The sequence below is a fragment of the Pan paniscus genome, chromosome 6, assembly GCF_029289425.2.
Source record: "Pan paniscus chromosome 6, NHGRI_mPanPan1-v2.0_pri, whole genome shotgun sequence".
NCBI lineage: Eukaryota > Metazoa > Chordata > Mammalia > Primates > Hominidae > Pan > Pan paniscus.
In genome coordinates, this window is record NC_073255.2 from 10,296,122 (window position 1) to 10,318,294 (window position 22,173).

General features: G+C 53.1%; 1 protein-coding gene across 9 annotated transcripts in view; it reads right to left on the reverse strand.

Moving 5' to 3' along the window:
* TNRC18 (trinucleotide repeat containing 18) overlaps positions 1-22,173 on the reverse strand; it is a 117,986-nt gene that overhangs the window by 24,620 nt on the left and 71,193 nt on the right. For all 9 annotated transcript variants that reach the window (XM_055114888.3, XM_034963595.4, XM_034963594.4 and 6 more), the window contains 3 exons: positions 19,817-20,092; positions 13,534-13,782; positions 567-994 (listed from right to left, as the gene is read on the reverse strand). In XM_055114888.3, the coding sequence (XP_054970863.1) occupies positions 567-994; positions 13,534-13,782; positions 19,817-20,092 (953 nt within the window). The remainder of the gene's footprint in view (positions 1-566; positions 995-13,533; positions 13,783-19,816; positions 20,093-22,173) is intronic.

The window sequence follows — 22,173 nt, forward strand, 5'->3', positions numbered from 1 at the left end:
CTATCACTGTCTTCCTTTGGGGTCCCAGGTATCTTATTCACTTTTTAAAGTCGTCTTCTGAGACAGGAGAAAAGAGAGTAAGGACCTCTGTAAGATACGGGTGGTCAAGCATGGTGGCTCATGCCTGTAATCTCAGCATTTTGGGAGGTTGGGGCAGAAGAATCACTAAAGGTCAGGAGTTCAAGATCAGCCTGGGCAACATAGCGAGATCCCGTCTCTACAAACAATAAATTAGCCAGGTGCAGTGACATGTGTCTGAAGATCCAGCTATTTGGGAGGCTGAGGCAGGAGGACTGCTAGAGGCCAGGAGGTAAAGGCTGCAGTGAGCCATGATCAGGCCACTGCCCTCCAGCCTGGTGACAGAGCAAGACTTGACTCTTAAGAAACAAAGGAACAGGTGCCCAGCTCCTGCTGGGGCTAAGTCCTAGCAGGGGCTCCGGGCGGGCCTGGAGCCGAGTACATGGTTAACAGTGAAGCCGCTTCCCTAGGCTGGGAGTGGAGAGGGCCCCTCCCTCACGGAACCCCAGGGACCCTTCTGCGGCCCCCCCTCCCAGCGCGGCCCCTACCTTCCTGGGGTCCTTCCTGTCCTTTGCACGCCCGGCGTCCTTGCGCGGGCTCAGGGGGCCGCCCTTGGCGCAGCGGCTGGTCTTGGTGGCGGGCGCGGTGCTGACGGGCGCAGGTGCAGCAGCCGAGGCGTCGTGCAGGAAGATGCGCTCGCTGCGGCGCCGCGTCCACAGGTCGTCGTCGCTGGCCTCGGGCCCCGCCTCGAAGCCAGGCTCCTTGGGGCCCCGCAGCTTCCGGGCCTTGCGCCCCTTCTCCACCGCCAGCTTGGCCTTGTCTGGGCTGCTGGGGCCGGGACCGCGGGCGCCAGGCGTGGGTGCGGCCAGGGAGGGTCCCGGCTCCCCCAGCCCCTTCTTGGGCCGCAGCAGCCCCGCAGGCGACCGCTTGCGCACCTTGACCTCGCTCTCTGAGTCGGTGTACTCGAACTCTGTGCCTGAACGCGGGAGGAGGGCGCGCTGGTCACAGCCTCGTGGGGACCCCGTCCCTCCCACCCAGCCACATGGACACCATTCCTCCCCCGCGGGACCTCCCTGCCAATGGCAGCGCTTCTGCCCGTTTCCAGGAGAGGAAACTGAGGCCCAGAGGAGAAAGACTCACCGGGACCACGCCTGTCCCTACGCCTGTCCCTACGCCGCCTCGGCTGCCCGGACGCTGCTCCCAGCCCCTTGCCCCATGGGAAGATCCTGGGCCCCTTGAGCTCCTCCAAAACCCCATGTGACTTGTGGAAATCCCAGAAGCCAGGGCAGCTGGGCAGGACGGGCCCCACACCTGCAGGGCAGCAGCCCTCTAAGGCAGGCAGGCGGGGAAACCCGCAGAGAATCCCCAAGCCCCGCTCGCCTTCTCTCCCCCGTTCTTGGTGCTGCCTGTCGGAACTGGGTGGTCCCAGGAATCGTCCACTCCCACTGCCCTCTCTACACGACATGGCCATCCCCAGCAGCCCTCCTCCCACCCCAGGCCCCACCCATTGCACAGCCAAGGCCCTGCTTCCCTCTGTCCTGGATCCTGGGTCCCAGCTCCCGGGCTGCTTGAATGCACAGCCTCTGAGCACAGCCACCCAGCAGTCACCCAGCACCCACCATCCCCACTCATTCCCAGCTGCAAGCTTTGCTCTCTGCCATCCCCTCTGCACAAAGCACCAGCTCCCCCGACCTCTCCTTGGAACGGCGCTAAGTCCTTCAGAAGGAGACCCACCCCACAACCCGGGAAGTCCTCTCTGGCCGCACCTCTGTTGTCACAGGCAATGCCACACCTTCGCATTTCTGTCCATGCCCAGGTCCCAGCTTATCCCAGCCTGCCCTGACCCTGGGAAGCAGATCCGAGTTCTCTGGGATCTCCAGCTCAAGCCCCAGGTCAGAGCTGGTGTCCAGGAAAAGAGTGTGAGTGAGGCGTAGATGGCACTGCTCCCCAGGACAGGGGCTCCAAGGTGCCTTCACTCAGGGATGCAATCTATGACAGTCCCTTGCGTTAACGACCTCAGGGAGAGCCAGTGATCTGCCTTAAATCCTCCAGCACATGAGCCGAAAAGCCAAGGCCCAATCCCAGGCCTACTGATACCTGGGGGGCAGCCGTGAGAGGCTTGCCCTGCACTGCCCCGGTAGATGAAGCCACAGCAACAGGGGCTGGCGGGGGCTGCCCAGTGGGAAAAAGTCACCAGCAAAGTGTAATAATCCTATTAATTAACTTTTTTTTTTTTTCTTGAGACGGAGTCTCGCTTTGTCGCCCAGGCTGGAGTGCAGTGGCGTGATCTCGGCTCACTGCAAGCTCCGCTTCCCGGGTTCATGCCATTCTCCTGCCTCAGCCTCCTGAGTAGCTGGGACTACAGGTGCCCGCCACCACGCCTGGCATTTTTTTTTTTTTTTTTTAGTAGAGACGGGGTTTCACCGTGTTAGGCAGGCTGGTCTTGAACTCCTGACCTTGTGATCTGCCTGCCTCGGCCTCCCAAAGTGCTGGGATTACAGGTGTGATCATTAATCTTTTGCTAACAAGACTTTCCAACTTTCCACTGTGCAAGGAGGCAGCAAGGGGCTTTTGAGGCTGATGTGGGTGCAGGCCACAGGCATGAGCACTCTGCTCTGGGTATGACAGAATGAGGTACCACCCCGTAACAGTCCCCCCAGAGATCCATTGGAACACCTGGCGTACGTAATCCTTCACAGGCCCATTGTGTATGGTGCAGGGAGGGACAGTAGACAGAGAGGAGGCTCACGTGGAGGGCAGAGAGTGAAGTCACAGGAGGCAGATCTCCCTGCACCCTCTACCCTGGCACTAGACACGGTCTTCTTGGCACACACAGCAGGGAAGGTGGGGCCCACATAGAAAAGAAATAGAGTCCCGCTGACCTCAGCACCAGGAAAGAGAAGTCTAGAAACTGGCAACACAGAAGAGAATAGAAAGCGAGCCAGTGGCCAGGCACAGTGGCTCACACCTGTAATCCCAGCCCTTTGGGAGGTCAAGGCGGGCGGATCACCTGAGGTCAGGAGTTCAAGACCATCCTGGCTAACATGGTGAGAAACCTGTCTCTGCTAAAAATACAAAAATTAGCCGGGCATGGTGGCGGGTGCCTATAGTCCCAGCTACTCGGGAGGCTTAGGCAGGACAATCACTTGGACCCGGAGGTGGAGGTTGCAGTGAGCAGATATTGCACCACTGCACTACAGCCTGGGCCACAGAGTGAGAATCTGTCTCAAAAAAAAAAAAAAAAAAAAAAAATTTGGCCAGGCACAGTGGCTCACACCTGTAATCTCAGCACTTTGGGAGGCCAATTTGGGCAGATCACAAGGTCAGGAGTTCAAGACCAGCCTGGCCAACATGGTGAAACCCCATCTCTGATAAAAATACAAAAATTAGCCAGGCATGGTGGTGGGCACTGTAGTCCCAGCTACTCAAGAGGCTGAGGCAGGAAATTGCCTGAACCAGGAGGCAGAGGTTGCAGTGAGCCGAGATCGCGCCACTGCACTCCAGTCTGGGTGACAGAGTGAGACTCCGTCTAGAAAAAAAAAAAAAAATTAGAAAGGGAGCCAGAGAGAGGTCCCCATGCTCTCTCTCTCCCCAGTGTCTCTAAATGGCCCTGAAACTACCTATACACAGAATAGACTCCAAGCAGCCCAGGGCTCAGCAAAAAGTGATCTGAACAGAGGCCAGAGATACCACCTAAGAAATTGGACTTCAAGTCCCACCAAGGAAATATCTGCTAAAACAAAGGAGATCATATTCACTGGAAAAAAAAAAAAAAAAAAAAAAAAAAAAAGGCATTCTGACTCTCCACAACCTCAGCCCCACAATGTCCAAGATACAGTCCGAAATTACTAGACAAGGCCAGTCACAGTGGCTCACACCTATAATCCCAGCACTTTGGGAGGCCAAGGCGGGCAGATCACTTGAGGTGAGGAGTTTGAGACCAGCCTGGCCAACATGGCAAAACCCCATTTCTACAAAAAATACAAAAATTATCTGGGCATGGTGGCATGCATCTGTAATTCCAGCTACTTGGGATACTGAGGCACAAGAATTACTTGAGCCCAGGAGGCGGAGGTTGCCATGAGCAGAGATCACACCACTGCACTCCAGCCTGGGCAACAGAGCGAGACTCTGTCTCAAAAAAAAAAAAAAAAAAATTACTAGACAAATGAAGAACCAAGAAAATGCATCACATTCCAGAGAGGAAAGAAAACCAACTAAACCTGACCCTGAGATGAACCACATGTTGGAACGAACAGCCAACGATTCTGAAATCCTCAAAGAGGTGAAATAAAACTTGTTTTCAATGCAACTTGTTTTCAATGCATGAAAATTTCACCAGAGAAATAGGAAGGACAAAAAGAAACAACAGAAAAGAACCAAATGAAACAATTGTAAGTATAGAACTGGCTAGGCACAGTGGCTCACACCTGTAATCCCGGAATTTGGGAGGCTGAGGCAGGAGGATCCCTGAGGTCAGGAGTTCAAGACCAGCCTGGGCAACATAGCAAGACTCTGTCTCTACAAAAAATACAATAATTAGCCAGTCATGGTGGCATGCACCTGTGGTCCCAGCTACTCAGGAGGCAGAGGTGGGAGGATCACCTGAGCCCAGGAGGTTGAGGCTTCAGTGAGCCATGATTGTGCTACTGCATTCCAGCCTGGGTGACAGAGCAAGACCCTGTCTCAAACAACACAAAGAAATTATAAAACTGAGATGTACAATTTCAGAAATAAAAAATCCATGGAGGGGATCTAAGAGCTGAATGGATATGATTAAGAGAAAAGTAAGCGAGTGAGTTTATGAGTTTGGGTGTGGGGGAACCAGCCTCAGAGACCTGTCAGATAACAAATGGTCAAATGTATGTTAAACAGGAAAAGAAAGAACAAGAAAAAATGCTTGAATATTTGCTTTTCCTCAATAGCTGAAATCTTCCCAAATTTGATGACAAACAGAAACTTGCAGATGTTGGGTGTCAGATAAACACCAAGCAAAATAAACATTAACAAATCCGCCACGAGGCATGCCACAGTCAAACGGCTGACAAAGATAAACACGAACCCCCAGGAACAACAAGAAAAATGTAACCTATCACTTCCAAAACAATCGTCTGATTAATGGCGAACTTCTCATCAGAAACCAGAGGCCAGAAGAGAGCAGGACATCTTCTAAGGACTCAAAGAAAAAAAAAAAAATAACTGTCAACCCAAAATTCTATATCCAGTAAAAACATCACTGAAGAATGAAGGTGAAATAGAAACATTTTCAGGTAAGAGAACACTAAGAGGCCGGGCATGATGGCTCACACCTGTAATCCCAACTACTCGGGAGGTTGAGGCAGCAGAATCACTTGAACCCAGAAGGTGGAGGTTGCAGTAAGTCAAGATCGCGCCATTGCACTCCAGCCTGGGTGACAGAGTGAGACTGTTTCAAAAAAAAAAAAAGGAACACCAAGAAAATTCCTCACCAGCAGCTCTACAAGGCAAAACTGCTAAATGAAGTTCTTTGGGCTGAAACTGCAGGAAAACTGGAATCCTCAGACAAGAATGAAAAGCAACAGAAATAATAAATATCTGAATAAATACAAAAGACTTTGTTCACTTTTCCTCTTAATTTCCTTATAAGCCATTTAAATGATTAAAACTAAGTTTGTGGTCGGGTCCGGGGGCTCATGCCTGTAATCCCAGCACTTTAGGAGGCTGAGGCGGGTGGATCATGAGCTCAGGAGTTCAAGACCAGCCTGGCCAAGATGGTGAAACCCCATCTCTACTAAAAATACAAAAATTAGCCAGGCGAGGTGGGAGGTGCCTGTAATCCTAGCTACTTGGGAGACTGAGGCAGGAGAATCGCTTGAACCCTGGAGACGGAGATTGCAGTGAGCCAAGATCACGCCACTGCACTCCAGCCTGGGCGACAGAGTGAGACTCCATCTCAAAAAACAAAACAAAACAAAACAAACAAAACAAAAAAAACTAAGTTTGTAACATTGTCTTTAGGGGTTGATACCATGTGAAAAAGTATTACATATAATATAAAATATGAGGTATGATATGGACTTACAAAGTTGCAAGATTTCTGTATTTTATGTGAAAAAAACATGGTAAGTGGATGTAAAAAGGAATGTATATTGTTATCTCTATTTTCTATTTTTAAAAATGACAAAATGATACTGAGAAAGCTAACAGGAAAATTAAAATGGAATTCTTAAACATATTCAAATAAATTTGTTTAAAAGGCAAGGAGAACCAAAAATTAGACAAAAAACTAAAGACTAAGACACTAATAAACTGAAAGGCAAAGCATGAAAAAGGTATACCACGCCAACTGTAACCAAGAGAGCTGGCGTGGCTATACTAATAACAAACAAAATAGACTTTTTAAGACAAAAATTGTTACTAGCAACAAAGAAGAACATTCTAAAATGATAAAAGGGGCCGGGCGTGGTGGCTCAGGCCTGTAATCCCAGCACTTTGGGAGGCCAAAGTGGGCAGATCATCTGAGGTCAGGACCAGTCTGGGCAACAGGCAGAGGTTGCAGTGAGCTTAGATTGTGTCACTGCACTCCAGCCTGGGCAACGCTGCACATATAAAAAAAAAAAAAAAAAAAAAGAGCTCGGCACAGTGGCTCACGCCTGTAATCCCAGCATTTTGGGAGGCCAAGGCAGGCAGATCACGTGAGGACGGGAGTTTGAGACCAGCCTGACCAACATGGAGAAACCCTGTCTATACTAAAAATACAAAATTAGCCAGGCATGGTGGCGCATGCCTGCAATCCCAGCTACTTGGGAGGCTGAGGCAGAAGAATCACTTGAACCCGGGAGGCGGAGGTTGTGGTGAGCCGAGATCATGCCGTTGCACTCCAGCCTGGGCAACGAGAGTGAAACTCCATCTCAAAAGGAAAAAAAAAAAAAAAAGGCATTCTGGCTCTCCACAACCTCAGCCCCACAACGTCCAAGACACACAATCCAAAATTACTAGACAAGGCCAGGCACAATGGCTCACACCTGTAGTCCCAGCACTTTGGGAGGCCAGTGAGGGCAGATCATTTGAGATCAGGAGTTCGAGACCAGCCTGGGCAACAGAGCGAGGCCTCTTCTCTACAAAAAATTGCAATTGTTTTGGGGCTCCGTGAACAGTGCCCATATGAGATGGGAAACTTCACCAACACATGTGTTTTTTTGTTTCTTTTTTTTTCTTTTTTTTTGTGTGTGTTTTCTTGTTTTTTGAGATGGAGTCTCACTCTATTGCCCAGGCTGAAGTACGGTGGTGCAGTCTCGGCTCACTGCAATCTCCGCCTCCCAGGCTCAAGCGATTCTCATGCCACAACCTCCCAAGTAGCTGGGATTACGGGTGCCCACAACCACACCTGGCTAGTTTTTATCTTTTTAGTACAGATGGGCTTTCACCATGTTGGCCAGGCTGGTCTCAAACTCCTGACCTCTGATGGTCCATCTGCCTTGGCCTCCCAAAGTGCTGGGATTACAGGCGCGAGCTATCGTGCCTGGCCAGTGTGTGTGTGTGTGTGTGTTTTTTTTTTTTTTTTTTTGACAGAGTGTCACTCTTGTCACCCAGGATGGAGTGCAGTGCAATGGCCCGATCTCTGCTCACTGCAAACTCTGCCTCCCAGGTTCAAGCGATTCTCCTGTCTCAGCCTCCAGAGTAGTTGGGATTACAGGCACCCGCCACCACATCTGGATAATTTTTGTATTTTTAGTAGAGATGGGGTTTCATCGTGTTGGTCAGGCTGGTCTCGAACTCCTGACCTCAAGTGATCCACCCACCTCGGCCTCCCAAAGTGCTGGGATTACAGGCATGAGCCACCACACCCGGCTGTATGTTCTTTATATAGCAAGGAAGAAAAAAAAAAAAGTGTGTGTTGACTGCTCCGCCAACCGGCCGTCCTCATCTCTCTCCCTCTCCTTGGGCCTCCCTATTCCCTAAAGCACAACAATACTGAAATTAGGCCAATTAATAATCCTACAATGGCCTCTAAATGTTCAAGTGAATTGAAGAGTCATATGTCTCTCACTTTAAATCGAAAGCTAGAAATGATGAAACTTAGTGAGGAAGGCTTAAGCCAGTCAAAAGCCAAGATAGCCTAGAAGCAAGGCCTCTTGTGCCAAACTGCCAGGCTGTGAATGCAAAGAAAAAGTTCTTGAAGGAAATTTAAAGAGCTCTGGTGAACACACAAATAAGAAAGTGAAAAAGGTTCATTGCTGACATAGAGAAAGTTTGAGTGATCTGGAGAGAAGATCAAACCACCCTCAATATTCCTTGAAGCCAAGCCAAATCCTCATCCACAGCAAGGCCCCAACTCTCTTCAGTTCTGTGAAGGTTGAGAGAAGTGAGGAAGCTGCAAAAGAAAAGTTTGAAGCCAGCAGAGATTGTCTCATGAGGTGTAAGGAAAGAAGCTATCAGTTGGGCACGGTGGCTCACGCCTGTCATCCCAGCACTTTGGGAGGCCGAGGCGAGAGGATCATTTGAAGTCAGGAGTTCGAGACCAGCCTGGCCAACATGGTGAAATCCCATCTCTACTAAAAAAAACACCAAAATTAGCCAGGCGTGGTGGCGGGTGCCTGTAATCCCAGCTACTTGGGAGGCTGAGGCAGGAGAATCACTTGAACCCGGGAGGCAGAGGTTGCAGTGAGCTGAGATTGCACCACTACATTCCAGCCTAGGCAACAGAGTGAGACTCCATCTCAGAGAAAAAAAAAAAAAAGAAAAGGAAAGAAGCCGTCTCCATAACATAAAAATGCAAGGATAAGGAGCCAGTGTTGATGGAGAAGCTGCAGCGAGTTCTCCAGAAGATCCAGCTAGGGTCACTGATTAAAGTGGCTACACCAACCAATGGATTTGCAATGTGGACAAAACAGCCTTCTAAGAAGATGCCATCTAAGGCTATCATAGCTAGAGAGGAGAAGTCAGTGCCTGGTTTCAAAGCTTCAAAGGACAGCCCGACTCTTGCTGGGGGCTAATGCAGCTGGGGACTTTTAAGTTGAAGCCAATGCTCATTTACCATTCTGAAAACCCAGGGGTCCTTAAGAATGATGCTAAATCTCCTCTGCCAGGGGTCTACCAGTGGAACAACAGGCCGGGTGCAGTGGCTCACACCTGTAATCCCAGCACTTTGGGAGGCTGAGGCAGGCGGATCACGAGGTCAGGAGATGGAGACCATCCTGGCTAACACAGTGAAACCCTGTCTCTACTAAAAAAAAAGCACAACAAAATTAGCCGGGCATGGTGGCGGGCGCCTGTAGTCCCAGCTACTCGGGAGGCTGAGGCAGGAGAATGGCATGAACCCAGGAGGCAGAGCTTGCAGTGAGCAGAGATCACGCCACTGCACTCCAGCCTGGGTGACAAAGCGAGACTCTATCTCAAAAAAAAAAAAAAAAAAATGATGCTGAATCACCTCTGCCACTACTCTATCAATGGAACAGCAGACCAGGTGTGGTGGCTCACACCTGTAATCCCAGCACTTTGGGAGGCCAAGGCAGGAGGATCATTTGAGGTCAGGAGTTCAAGACCAGTTGGGCCAACATGGGGAAACACCATTTCTACTAAAAATACAAAAATCAGCCACATGTGGTGGTGCACGCCTGTAATCCCAGCTACTCGGGAGGCTGAGGCAGAAAAATCGCTTGAACCTGGGAGGCGGAGGTTGCAGTGAGCCAAGATCGCACCACCACACTCCAGCCTGGCAACAGAGTGAGACTCCATCTCAAAAAAAAAAAAAAAAAAAAAAAAAAGGGAATAACAAAGCCTTGGTAACAGCATCTCAGTTCACAGCATGATTTACTGAATATTTTAAGCCTGCTGTTGAGACCTATTGTTCACGAAAAAAAATTCCTTTCAAAATACTACTGCTCATTGACAATGTACCTTGTCACCCAAGAGCTCTGAGGCAGACGTACAAGGAGATGAATGTTGGTTCCATGCCTGCTAGCACGGCACCCATTCTGCAGCCCATAGATCAAGGAGTAATTTTGAATTTCAAGTCCCGTTATTTAAGGAATATAATTTGTAAGGCTACAGCTGCCACGGATGATGATTCCTCTGATGGATCTGGGCAAAGTAAATGGAAAACCTTCTGGAAAAAATTCACTATTCTAGGCTGGGTGCAGTGGCTCACACCTGTAACCCCAGCACTTTAGGAGGCCGAGGCAAGTGGATCATTTGAGGCCAGGAGTTCCAGACCAGTCTGGTCGACATGGCGAAACCCTGTCTCTACTAAAAATACAAAAATTAGCCAGGTGTGGTGGTGGGCGCTTGTAATTCCAGCTACTCGGGAGGCTAAGGCACAAGAACCGCTTGAACTGGGGAGGCGGAGGTTGCAGTGAGCCGAGATCGCACCGCTGCATTCCAGCCTGGGCGACACAGCGAGACTCAGTCTCAAAAAAAAAAAAAAAAAAAAAAGAAGTTGATTCCAACCCTCGCGGACAACTATGAAAGGCTCAAGACTTCACTGGAGGAAGTTACTGCAGACATGGTGGAAACAGCAATAGAACTCAAGTTAGAGTGGAGCCTGGAGATGGGACTGAATTGTTGCAATGTCATGAGACATTTGAAAAGATGAGGAGCTGCTTTTTATGGAGGAGCAAAGAAAGTGGTTTCTTGAGATGGCATCTACTCCTGGTGAAGATGCTGTGAACACTGTTGAAATGACAAAGGATTTAGAATATTGCATAAGCTTAGCCGATAAAGCAGCAGCAGGGTTTGAGAGGACTGCTTCCAATGTTGAAAGAAGTTCCATAGGTAAAACGCTATCACAGTATTGCATGTTACAGAGAAATCTTTCTTGAAAGAGTCAATCGATGCGGCAAACTTCACTGTTGTCTTATTTTAAGAAATTGCCACAGCCACCCCAACTGTCAGCAACCACCACCCTAATCAGTCAGCAGCCATCAACATCGAGGCAAGACCCACCATCAGCAAAAAGATTACAACTCACTAAAGGTTCAGATGATCGTTAGCGTTTTTGGCAATACACTATTTTTAAGATATGTACAATGTTTTCTTAGACATAATGCTATTACGGCCAGGCGCAGTGGCTCACACCTGGAATCCCAGCACTTTGGGAGGCCGAGGCGGACAGATCACCTGAGGTCAGGAGTTCGAGACCAGCCTGGCCAAGATGGGGAAACCCTGTCTCTATTAAAAATACAAAAATTAGCCAGGCGTGGTGGTGTGTGCTTGTAATCCCAGCTACTCGGGAGGCTGAGGCAGGAGAATCACTTGAATCCAGGAGGTGGAGATTGCAGTGAGCAGAGATCACGCCACTACACTTCAGCCTGGGTGACAAAGCGAGACCGTATCTCAAAAAAAAAAAAGACATAATACTATTGCACACTTAAGAGACTACAGGATAGTGTAAACATATGCTTTTGGTTTGGTCTTTTATTTTTGAGACAGGGTCTCATTCTCTTGCCTGGGCTTCAGTGCAGTGGCGCATTCTCGGCTCACTGCAGCCTCGACCTCCCGAGCTCCAGTGATCCTATTACATCAGCCTCCCAAGTAGCTGGGACCAGAGGCGCGTGCTACCGTGCCTGGCTAATTTTTCTGTTTATTTTTTGTAGAGATGGGGTCTCGCTCTGTTGCCCAGGCCGGTCTTGAACTACTGAGCTCAACCAATCCTCCTGCCTTGGCCTCCCAAAGTGCCGGGATTGTAGGTGTGAGCCACCATGCATGGCCAATAATCTATTTTTTAATTAAGGTATGTACATTGTTTTCTCAGACATAATGCTACTGCACACTTAATAGGCAACAGTATAGTTTAAACGTAATTTTATATGCACTGGGAAACCAAAACATTCATGTGACTTGCTTTACTGTGATATTCGCTTTATGGTTTGGAAGCAATCCTGCAGTATCTCCAAGACATGCTTGTGTACCCAAAGGAATGAGAAGGAAGAAAATAACAAAGAGTAGAAACCAATGAAACTAATCACGTCTAGCCAGACTGGCCAAGAAACAGAGTAAGAACAAACAATCTGTATCAGCAATGAAAAAGGAGACATCACTACAGACCCTTCAGACAGTCAACGCAGAATAAAGGAATAATTTGGACCATATGCCAATACCTTGGGCGGTCTGGGTGAAATGGATGTTTGGGGCTGTATGAATAGCAAGTGTAAATGTCTGAGGGTACTAGCCTGGCTGGTGCATTTAGGGGCTGTGGACAGGATAATGTTGTCCAAGCAGTCAGAGTCTGATGGTGGTGGGTCAGACAGGTAGCACTGATCAGCGGGCAGCAGGAAGCCATTTGGAGGTTCTGGGCAGAAGAGTGGCCTGGCCAAGTGTGCACTCTGAAGACACCCTCCAGCTACTTCTGTATGAAGAATACCTAAGCATAGGTAGCCTTGTAGGGGGCCCTGGTGCCTCTTTCCAGGACTGCCAGGCCTGGAGCCCAGCAAACAATGGCAGGGCATGAGAGGGAGGAGGGAGAAGGCAGTGTCTGGAGTCTGGCGTGGGTGCCACAAATGGGGTTCCAAGACACTGGAGGTCAGGGGTGGGGCTTTGCTCCACGAACCTGCAGAGGGCATGAAGCCAGGGGCAGCTGGGGGGCCTTCAGGGGCAGCGATACCTGTTTTCCTGTCCTAGCCCCTGCCAGGAGAGCCTCATACCTACCCCTACTGTGGCTCAGAAAAGGATGCCGGTGGGGTCAGAAGGACCCTCCCCTGCTGGGGCCAGGGGAACTCAGAGCCTGAACACATGCATGACCATCTCCATCTCCGGCAATGACCCCAGCTGCAGGTGAGCTGCGTCCGTGTGAGGGCACTCAGCCCGGTGAGAACAGGGAGGGCCCATGAGAGGGTCCCAAGAAGGCAGGGCCCTGATGCAGGGAAACAGTCAGAGATGGAGAGACAGGAAAGACATGGACCGGGGTAAGCGCCAGCTGCCTGCCCAAGTGTGAGTGCCTGCTGCCTTGGTTTACCTATCTGGATTGTGGGCAAGTCAAAGAGAGCTTGGTGCCTGCCCACCCCACCTGACTCCTCCAGGCTCAAGCCCAGGCCACATGAGGCCTGTCCCACCCGTTCCATGGCACAGACCGCACCCCCACCATCCCACAAAGTCTGAATGAGATGCGCTCTCTCTTCTTTCTACTGTGACGTGGCTGTTCCTTCCCCTGCACCTGTGTCTCAGCTAGCCCCACGTCTCTCTCACAGGCCAGACTGGGTGTCACCAACCTGGAGTGGCCCCCGCAAACCCCAGGCTGGGTCAGGGACCTCCATGGAGCTCCCGCAGCCCCTCAAGTGCCCAAAACAGGGCTGTGTTTGCTGGCAGTGTGAGACTGAAGGAGGTCGCCCTTTGCAAGGCAAAGAATCCCCTTCTTGGAGATGGCAGGCCAGGGCCCCTGTCGCCAGCATCCCTGATCAGCACGGGGCTGGCCCACGAGGCTGGGGTTCTGCCCATTCCCAGCTCTGCATCTCTGAGCCTCAGTTTCCTCACCTGTGGGATGGGGCAATGGCGTCCGCCCCTCCCACCCACCCCCACCGCAGCCCGCCTGCTGCCACTTACCCAGCAGGCTCTGCCGCTCCTCTTTCTTCCGGGCCTTCTGCTTGGCCTCCAGCTGTACCACAGACAGGGATGGACCCACCGTGGGGCTGGGGAGGGCGCTGGCGGCGAAGCGTGCCAGCAGGCCCAGCCCACTCTCCTCCAGGCCCGGCGACAGGGCCCGCTCCCGGGTACCCAGCCTGTAGCCGCCACCGCTGGCCTCGTCCTCCTCCTCAAGCTCCTCCTCCTCGTCCTCCTCCTCCGAGCTCTCATCTGGCGTGCAGAAAACAGGGACCGAGTCAGAGCCTTGGCCTTGGCGAGGGCCACCCCCCACCGCCCCCTGGCCCAGAGTGGCCTCTGGGCTCCAGCCTAGTCCCTCAGTCCTCAGCAGGGGGCCGCTGGGGGTGGATGCAGACCCCGCCCACGGGCTCCCCCCATCCGATGGCCCAATGCCCCCGGCCAGCTGAGCCCAACGCGGGCATCCCAGAAAGCCCGGAGGTGGGCAGCGGCCTTGTGTGTCAGGGTGGGCTTCTGTGAGGGGCACCAACATGCACCTGTGCTGTGGCAGGGGCCAGACACACGGACAAGGACTGGAGACAGCGTTCTCCACGGTCACACGCGCACACGCCCCAACACACAACACAGAGGCAGGAGGAGAAGGAAAGAGGAAGCGGAGGGAGGTGAGCAGGGAAGAGGGCCCTGGGGACTCAGGCTAGGGGTTCTGGGCACAGGTGCCCACGGCAGCTTCGCCAGCTGAGTCCTGGGGGCTGGCGGCAGGAGAAGGTGGAGTTTGGACTCTTCCTGGGGGCCAGGGGACCCCCATGGTTTCAGCCCCGAGAAGGGATCTGGAGTCTAGAGTTGACTCCTGGTATCGCTTGAGCCCGGGAGGCAGAGGTTGCAGTGAGCTGAGATCGCATCACTGCACTCCAGCCTGGGTGACAAGAGTGAGACTCAGTCTCAAAAAAATAAAATAAAATAAAGTTGACCCCGGCCGAGCACAGTGGCTCACGCCTGTAATCCCAACACTTTGGGAGGCCGAGGCAGGAGGATCACTTGAGCCCAGGAGTTCCAGACCAGCCTGGGCAACGCAGAGTCCCCGCGACTAATTTTTTAGAAAAATTAATTTAAAAAAATTAAGTTGACTCCTAGCAACTCCCCCATTCTGGGGAGGCTGGGCAAGTCCTCGGCCCTCTCTGAGCCTCTATTTTCTCACCTGCAGCAAGGGGTGACCCTCCCAGCCCACTGGCTCAGCCAAGGCCGGGGTCCAGAGAGAATCATTTGCATGGAGGAGAAAGCGATTTGCAAGCTTAAAGACAATCAAACAGAAACAGGGCCACCCCCGTGACTTGCAGGCAGGAACTGTGCTGTCCCCATGCCCAGGGAGCTAAAGTCAGCTGTGACTCTTCACTCATGGGATGCCCAGGAAGGGCAGGGGTAGACTGAGGCCCAATGGGGTTAAGCACTCGGGCAGTAGAAGAGCAGGCTCGAACCCAGAGCTGGCAGACTGTCTAAAGAAGCCCCAGGGCCGGGCAAGGTGGCTCACTCCTGTAATCCCAGCCCTCTGAGAGGCTGAGGCGGGAAGATCTCTTAAGGCTAGGAGTTCAAGACCAGCCTGGGCGACAGAGCAAACCTTGTCTCTACAAAAAAAAAATTTTTTTTTTTTTTTTTTTTGAGATAGAGTCTCACTCTGTCACCCAGGCTGGAGTGCAGTGGCACGATTTCGGCGCACTGCAAGCTCCACCTCCTGGGTTCACGCCATTCTCCTGCCTCAGCCTCTTGAGTAGTGGGACTACAGGCGCCCACCACCACACCAGGCTAATTTTTTTTTTTTTTTTTTGTATTTTTAGTAGAGACAGGGTTTCACCGTGTTAGCCAGGATGGTCTCCATCTCCTGACCTCATGATCTGCCCGCCTCAGCCTCCCAAAGTGCTGGGATTACAGGCATGAGCCACCACACCCGGCCCCCCCGCAAAAATTTTAAAATTAGCCAGGCGTGGTGGCTTACACCTGCAGTCCTGGCAACTCCGGAGGCAGAAGCGGGAGGATCGCTTGAGCTCAGGAATCCAAGGCTGCAGTGAGTTATGGTGGCACCACTGCAGTCCAGCCTGGGTGACAGAGCGAGACCCTGTCTCAAAAATAAATAGGCCAGTGCAGTGGCTCACGCCTGTAATCCCAGCACTTTGGGAGGCCGAGGCATGTGGATCATGATGTCAGGAGTTCGAGACCAGCCTGACCAACCTGGTGAAACCCCATCTCTACTAAAAATACAAAAATTAACCGGGTGCAGTGGCGGGCACCTGTAATCCCGGCTACTCAGGAGGCTGAGGCAGAAGAATCACTTGAACCCCGGAGGCGGAGGTTACAGTGAGCCGCGATCGCACCACTGCACTCCAGCCTCGGTGACAGAGCGAGACTCCGTCTCAGAAAATAATAATAAGTAATAAAAACTTTAAAAACATAAAGAAGCCCCAGCCTGCCTCTCTGGTCGGTGACTTAAGATGAGCTTCATCCAGTAACCTTCCCTGCCTGCCTGAGAGTCTGCAGTCCCCGGAGCCCAGCCCAGGCTCTCAGGACAAAGGCAGCTGGCAGACAGGAGGCTCCCTGCACACAAACCAAAACCCCCCACCAAAAAGAGAGACCGTCTTGAGGCAGACACTTGCTTCCAAGGACGGGCAGGCGGAAGGCCTGAGAGAGCAAACTCTGCCCTGAGATGCAACATCCAAAGTGCCACCCATGAGCAGGTGACAGGGGTGCCCATCTGCCTCACGGACCAGAGTGCTGGGAGCGGGAAAGTGACTCTAGGGGCCGCAGGGCTGGAAGGTGGCCCCTTCCAGCAAGAAGAGGTGGACATATGACCCTTTCTCTCCAGGGCGGGGAGCAGTCTAGGCTCGGATAGACAGACGGGGAAGACGGACAGCCAACTCCACAGTCTCCTGCCAACGCCCCAAGCCGCCTGCTTGCTTAAGCAACTTGTGGCCAAAAGTGGTGGCCCCAGAGGTGCCAATGAGGGCAGAGGTTCTGTCTACTCATGTATTGGAGAGAGCCCGGATTTCTGCTGGGCCACCTCAGAGAGGAAGGCGGTGAAGGTGATGAGTCTGAGGAGTCCGCAGAGGAATAGAGGGAGGGAGGGAGGGAGGGAGGGAGGGAGGCAGGAGCCAGAGGGAGAGGGAGGAGGTTTGTTAAGGGGGTGAGAGGGGAGACTGGCCCCCGGAGCAATGGATGAAGCAGGCTGGAGAGGCCAGCCAGGCAGGCGGGGGCAGGCAGGCAGGCAGTGCACACTTGCGATCATTCACATTGCAGGCGTCACATGGCTCTGTCTCCGCCCCAGTGGGCCACAGCGGCAAAGCAGGCTAAGTGTAGGCAGACTTTTCAACAGCGCCTGGGTCCCCCACATCAGGTCTCCCTGGGGTGGGCCAATTTGAGCAGGGTGGTGGGCAGGGGGCTGGTTGTGGGGTGGGGGCAGGGGGTTGGACGTGAGGCCAGGGATCTTCCCTTCTAGCCACTCAGGTGCGCAGACTCCAGAAATCTTTCCCATCCAGAGGAATTCTCAAGCAGCTGGGGCTGCGGGGGGAGGGCGAGCTCTGGGTTTCTGGATGCCCGCAACGTCCACGCCAGAGCCCAGAAAGCCGAGAGCAGCCCAATGCCAGCACCTCGGCATGGGAGACCCTCCCGCCTCCCTGCGTGCTTGACAAGGCCACACCCGCTGCTCCTGCGGGGTCTGGTGCACACTCCGCTAGCGTCCGCAGCAGGCTGGGGAGCAGAGGGGCTCTGAGGACCAAGAAAACCTTTCTGGAGTTGTCCACACCTGAGGCAATGCAGCTTGCCGAGGGCTGGGGACAGGGAGGGGGAAAAAAAGTCCCATCAAAGTAACCCAAGGAAATGCAGAAAAACTTTTATTATTATTATTTAAAGAAAAAAACAACAACAAAAAAAAGATCTTGGCTCAGGACATGGGGTTGGCGGTGACAGGTTGGTGGTAAATGTCAGAGCGATCTGCTGCTGCCAGACCCGGTGGGGGCGAACCCCGAGGAGGGAGGTGCACGGAGGACAGAAACAAAAGCGTTTTGCCTACCTACGGAGCAACGAGCCAGGCTCGCACCCAAGCTCAGTGACCCGCTGCGCCGTCTGCCCTACTCCCAGCCTTCGCTTTGCGTCCAGAGTGCAGCGTGAGAGCAAATGCAAGAGACCAAAACAGACATTCAAAGCATCATGGGGAGGGGTCAAGGGTGGAGGGATGGTCGGGCTGCTGGAAGAAGCAGACATACTAGAAAAGCCAAGCCAGTTACGGAGTTTAGTACCAGGTCAGCGAGGCCCTATTACCCAAATATCCCTTTCAAGACCTGCTCAGTGGTGGACTGGCGGGGGTGGAGGGGGGCACTGAGGAGCCTGGGCCTCCCCCGCCTCCCCTCACACCCCGCACTGCCCTATCTGGGTCCTGTCCACTTGGCACTGCAGCGTCCAGCCCGGAGCCCCTTCCTAAGAGGCCTAGGGGGCTGCCTGCTTCTCTGTGGGGTCTCAGCTGGGGCAGGAGGGCTCAAAAACTTGGAAGCAGAAACCGTGGCTTTAAGGGGGCATGGGGTGGGGGCGTGGGGTCCAGCCCATGGGGGAGATGGGGGAAAGGGAGGAGGCCGGGGAGGGAGAAGGGGATCGTAAACTAACCCAGCTCATCCACGGACAGCCCGGGCAGGGGGAGGCCTCGGAAAACGAGGCTGGCCAGTGGGTCGGGGGCCTCTCTTCTTGGTCCGGGGTGGTGTTCGCTCAGAGGGGTAGTAGCAGCCCAGGGGAACATGGGCCCCGGGGCATCGTACTCCTCGCCATACCACCTCCTGGTCACCCAAATGGATCTCTGCCAATTTGGAGGGGAGGTCTGGGAGGGGAGGCAGTAGACCAGGAATTCAAGAGCAGGGCTGGAAAAACAGGGCGGGCGGGGGGCGGGGGCAGCATTCAGGTCCCGGGGTGCCCGAGCCAGGTCAGACCCAGGGACACGATGACACCTCCAGACCTTCCTCAGGGAGTAGCTGACATCCAGGTGTGGCTACCCAGGGCCTGGGGGATCCCCTCGGCTGGCCCTAGGGGGAGTTCGCCCTGAAGCAAATCCTAAAACCAGGGCTAGGAAAAAATGTCAGAGATTCACTTGCTTCCCTTTCTTGGGGCATTTCTGGTTGAAGGGCCCGAAAGGCTCACACACATCTAACCCCAGAAGCACAATTCTGACACTGGAAAGGGCAAGGCCAGTGGGTTCTCAGGGGCCTGGCAGCTCTCTCTTGAGAACCGAGGTGGCTGAGGACCCCAGGCTGGGACCAGGCCAGCCTCTCTCCAAACAGAGCACGATGCTCCGTCCCTTGATGCGACAATGGAGCCGCTTTCGTATTGAATGACAGAGACCAGGGGTGTCAAAGGCTCTGGGCCCTGCGCTGCCTACGCACCCTTCAAAACAGAAATACACGTGAGAAGACAAGTGTTTATAAATAATAGTTTTTAACCACTGGCAAGTAAGAATAGAGCTTTAAGAAAATAAAAGACAAAACAAGCAACTAAAAAAACATGATGATGCTGGAGGTGAAGGCGCTTGATTTTAAACCTGAAAAATGAAATGAATGCCAATCGCTACCAGGGATATTTGAATAACACAGGCAAGCGGCAGGCGGCACGGTCCCGTCCCTACTCCTTCTGGGTGGGGAGGAGGGAGGGGAGGAGGTGGGGGAGAAACAAAATGAGAGGGAAGCGTCAACCTAATGTCTAGTAAGGACACAGCAAGAGAGACAAGGCACACAGGTTTAGTTAAAAATGAACTCGATATGTTTAATAAAGCTTGGTATTACCAAAATCGCGGTACAAACATCAAGTCACACGCCCACACGACAGAATTCCATTTACAAAATGTTCCTCGGGAAGCCTCCACCGAACCCGCGCCCAAAGAGAGCCCGAACCAAGCCTGGGGTCTCTGGGTGGGCAGAAAACGTGAGTGCGGCGGTGGGGGGAACTCGGGGGAGGGGGAGGAGGGCAGGGAGGAGGGAAAGTGGAGAAAAACGCAGACTCAAAAGCAGTCCATATAACAGCTCAAAAAGAGCCAGCCGGTGATATTATCACAATGATACAGTACAAATCAAAGCAAAAATCAAAATCATTCGGCTGATAACAGCAGGCTACGCTGCCAAGAACCCAGATGGCAGCCTTCTTGCGGCCATCCGCACGGGCCTCCTCACCCACCATCTCTCCCGTGCGCCCACTCGCTTCCCTCTCGCTCACTCGCACGCACTCTCTCGCTAGGAAACACGGAAGGTATTTTGTGTTTGGAGCTAGTAACCTTGGTCAAACGATTCCTCCGAAGAGTCGCTGAAGGAGGAACGCGCCTCCGCCTCTCGAAGCAGCAAACAAAACGGCTGCTTCCTGCTGGTGGCCGGCTTGGGTTTCAGAGTCCGGGGGGCCGCCAGGCCCCTCTTGGTCAGCTTGGGGCCACCAGCTGCCTTGCTGTTCTTTGCCACCATGCTACACAGGAGGGAAGGCGTCAGTTTGGAGCTGGAGGGGCCTTGGGCGGGCCACTCGTCCTTCAGGAATTCTTCGTCTTCCTCTGAGTCCGTATCTGCAGTCAAAGTAGTTTTTAATAGAGATAAGTCACAGGGCAGCAGGAGCTGGTGTCATTTTATTGGTTTTAATGGTTCTGAGAACGTACTGGAAGGTGCCAGAACAAACAGGGCCGAATACCTAGTAGGCGGCCGTGCAAAGGCCTTGCCCCATGTCACCAGCTCCCCTCCCAGTCCAGGCTTCTCCCTTGCCCCGGGTGCCTCGGTCATTGCACAGCATCTTCCGAGTGCTGGACCCAGGCCCTTCCTAGACTGGATGCTGCCAGCCTCACCCACCAGTCACTCCAGCCTTTCCGGGCACCGGAGGATGAGAGAAGCCCTATGCTCAGGAAGGACTGTCCCCCGGTCACGGTAGTCACTGCCTGTCCTATGGGATTACGATGGCCCAAGGGCGACAACCGCAGAGGACCTGACTCAGGAGGGAAAGGGCTCATGACAGCCAATCATGCATTCTCTTCCCAGTGCCCCTCCCAGCAGCCTCCCAGTGGCAGCACGAAACAGGCCACAGTAAGGGTGTTTACACCATGGGAATGGGCAAACGCTGTTACCGCTAGCAGATCCCTTGCCCTTCTTTCTACGAGCCGGTGCGCCGGCCCACCACTGCGCCGGCCCACCACTGCTGGCTTCCCCAAAGTCTCCAGCCTAACTATACAACAGAGGACAAGAGTCTTCAAATCTTCCGGGGAGACAACCAGCCAGCTTTGGGAGGGGAGCCTGCCAGGCAGGCAACGCTCCGGCCCCCGCCATGCTCACGCCATTTTGATCTGCTTTTCTTACTGGGCAAGATGGGAAGACAGGGGTTCCAGAGACAGAGAATAATCCCCTGATCTGCTGAAATCCACTCCAGACGGGGGGAACGTGAACCAATACAGCTACAGCTCTGGCAGCACCTGCCACCTCCGAGTCCAAGAGAAACCACATGCACGCATCCATGGCGGGCATTCCTCTGACTGCTCCCACCAACACCTAAGCTTTCACTCCAGCAAGACCCCAACCTCAGGATGGTCCGGCAACTCTCGGGTGGGACAAGGGTCCAGCCCCGCCAGGCTACCAGCCCCTGCCCATCTAACCAGTCAAAGTGCGCTCTCTCTTGTATGCTCCAATCTGTCCCTCCCAAGGCTGTGTCCCAGGCTGGAGAGGCTAAGTGGGTGACAACCAACTTGGCCTCCTACAAGAACCCACAGGGAGGTCGGGTGCAATGGCTTGCATCTGTAATCCTACCACTTTGGCAGGCTAAGGTGGGCAGCTCACGTGAGGCCAGGAGTTCGAGACCAGCCTGGCCAACATGGCGAAACCCCGTCTGTATTTTTTAAAAATACACAAACTGTTGTATTTTCTATTTGTATTGTATTGTGGTGGACAGGGCCTGTTATCCCAGCTACTCCGGAGGCTGAGGTGGGAGGATCACTTGAACCCAGGAGGTGGAGGTTGCAGTGCGGCCGAGATCACACCACTGCACTCCAGCCTGGGCAACAGAGCAAGACATCATCTAAAGAAAAAAAAAAAAAAAAACCCACAAGGCGTGCCAGCGACCCCTACAATCGAAACTGAAAAAGCAAGAGGACACCGTTCTCGCTTCGACCTCCGTCCAGCTCAGCAACTCCCTGCTGGACACACCCCTACCTCCTTGTGAACCCTGCACTCTCTCTGACCCAGAATTGCAGAAAAGCAGATTATAAAAAATAAACAGAGGAGCGCTCTGCAGAGCCAGGTGAATCCCACAGCCACCGTCCTGCTGGAGCCAGGCCCACTGAATTCCTCACTGCTCCCTGAGTCCGTTTCTCTCATCCAGGACAGTGGAGTTTTCGACACAGGCACGATGGAGTGAGGTTGCCCATTTGACCATTCCCAGACCAGGCACGGCGGCTCATGCCTCTAATCCCAGCACTTTGGGAGGCCGAGGCAGGCGGATCACCTGAGGTCAGGAGCTCAAGACCAGCCTGGCCAATGTGGTGAAACCCCGTCTCTACTAAAAATAACAGCATTAGCTGGGCGTGGTGGTGCGTGCCTGTAACCCCAGCTACTCAGGAGGCTGAGGCAGGACAATCACTTGAACCCGGGAGGCGGAGGTCACAGTGAG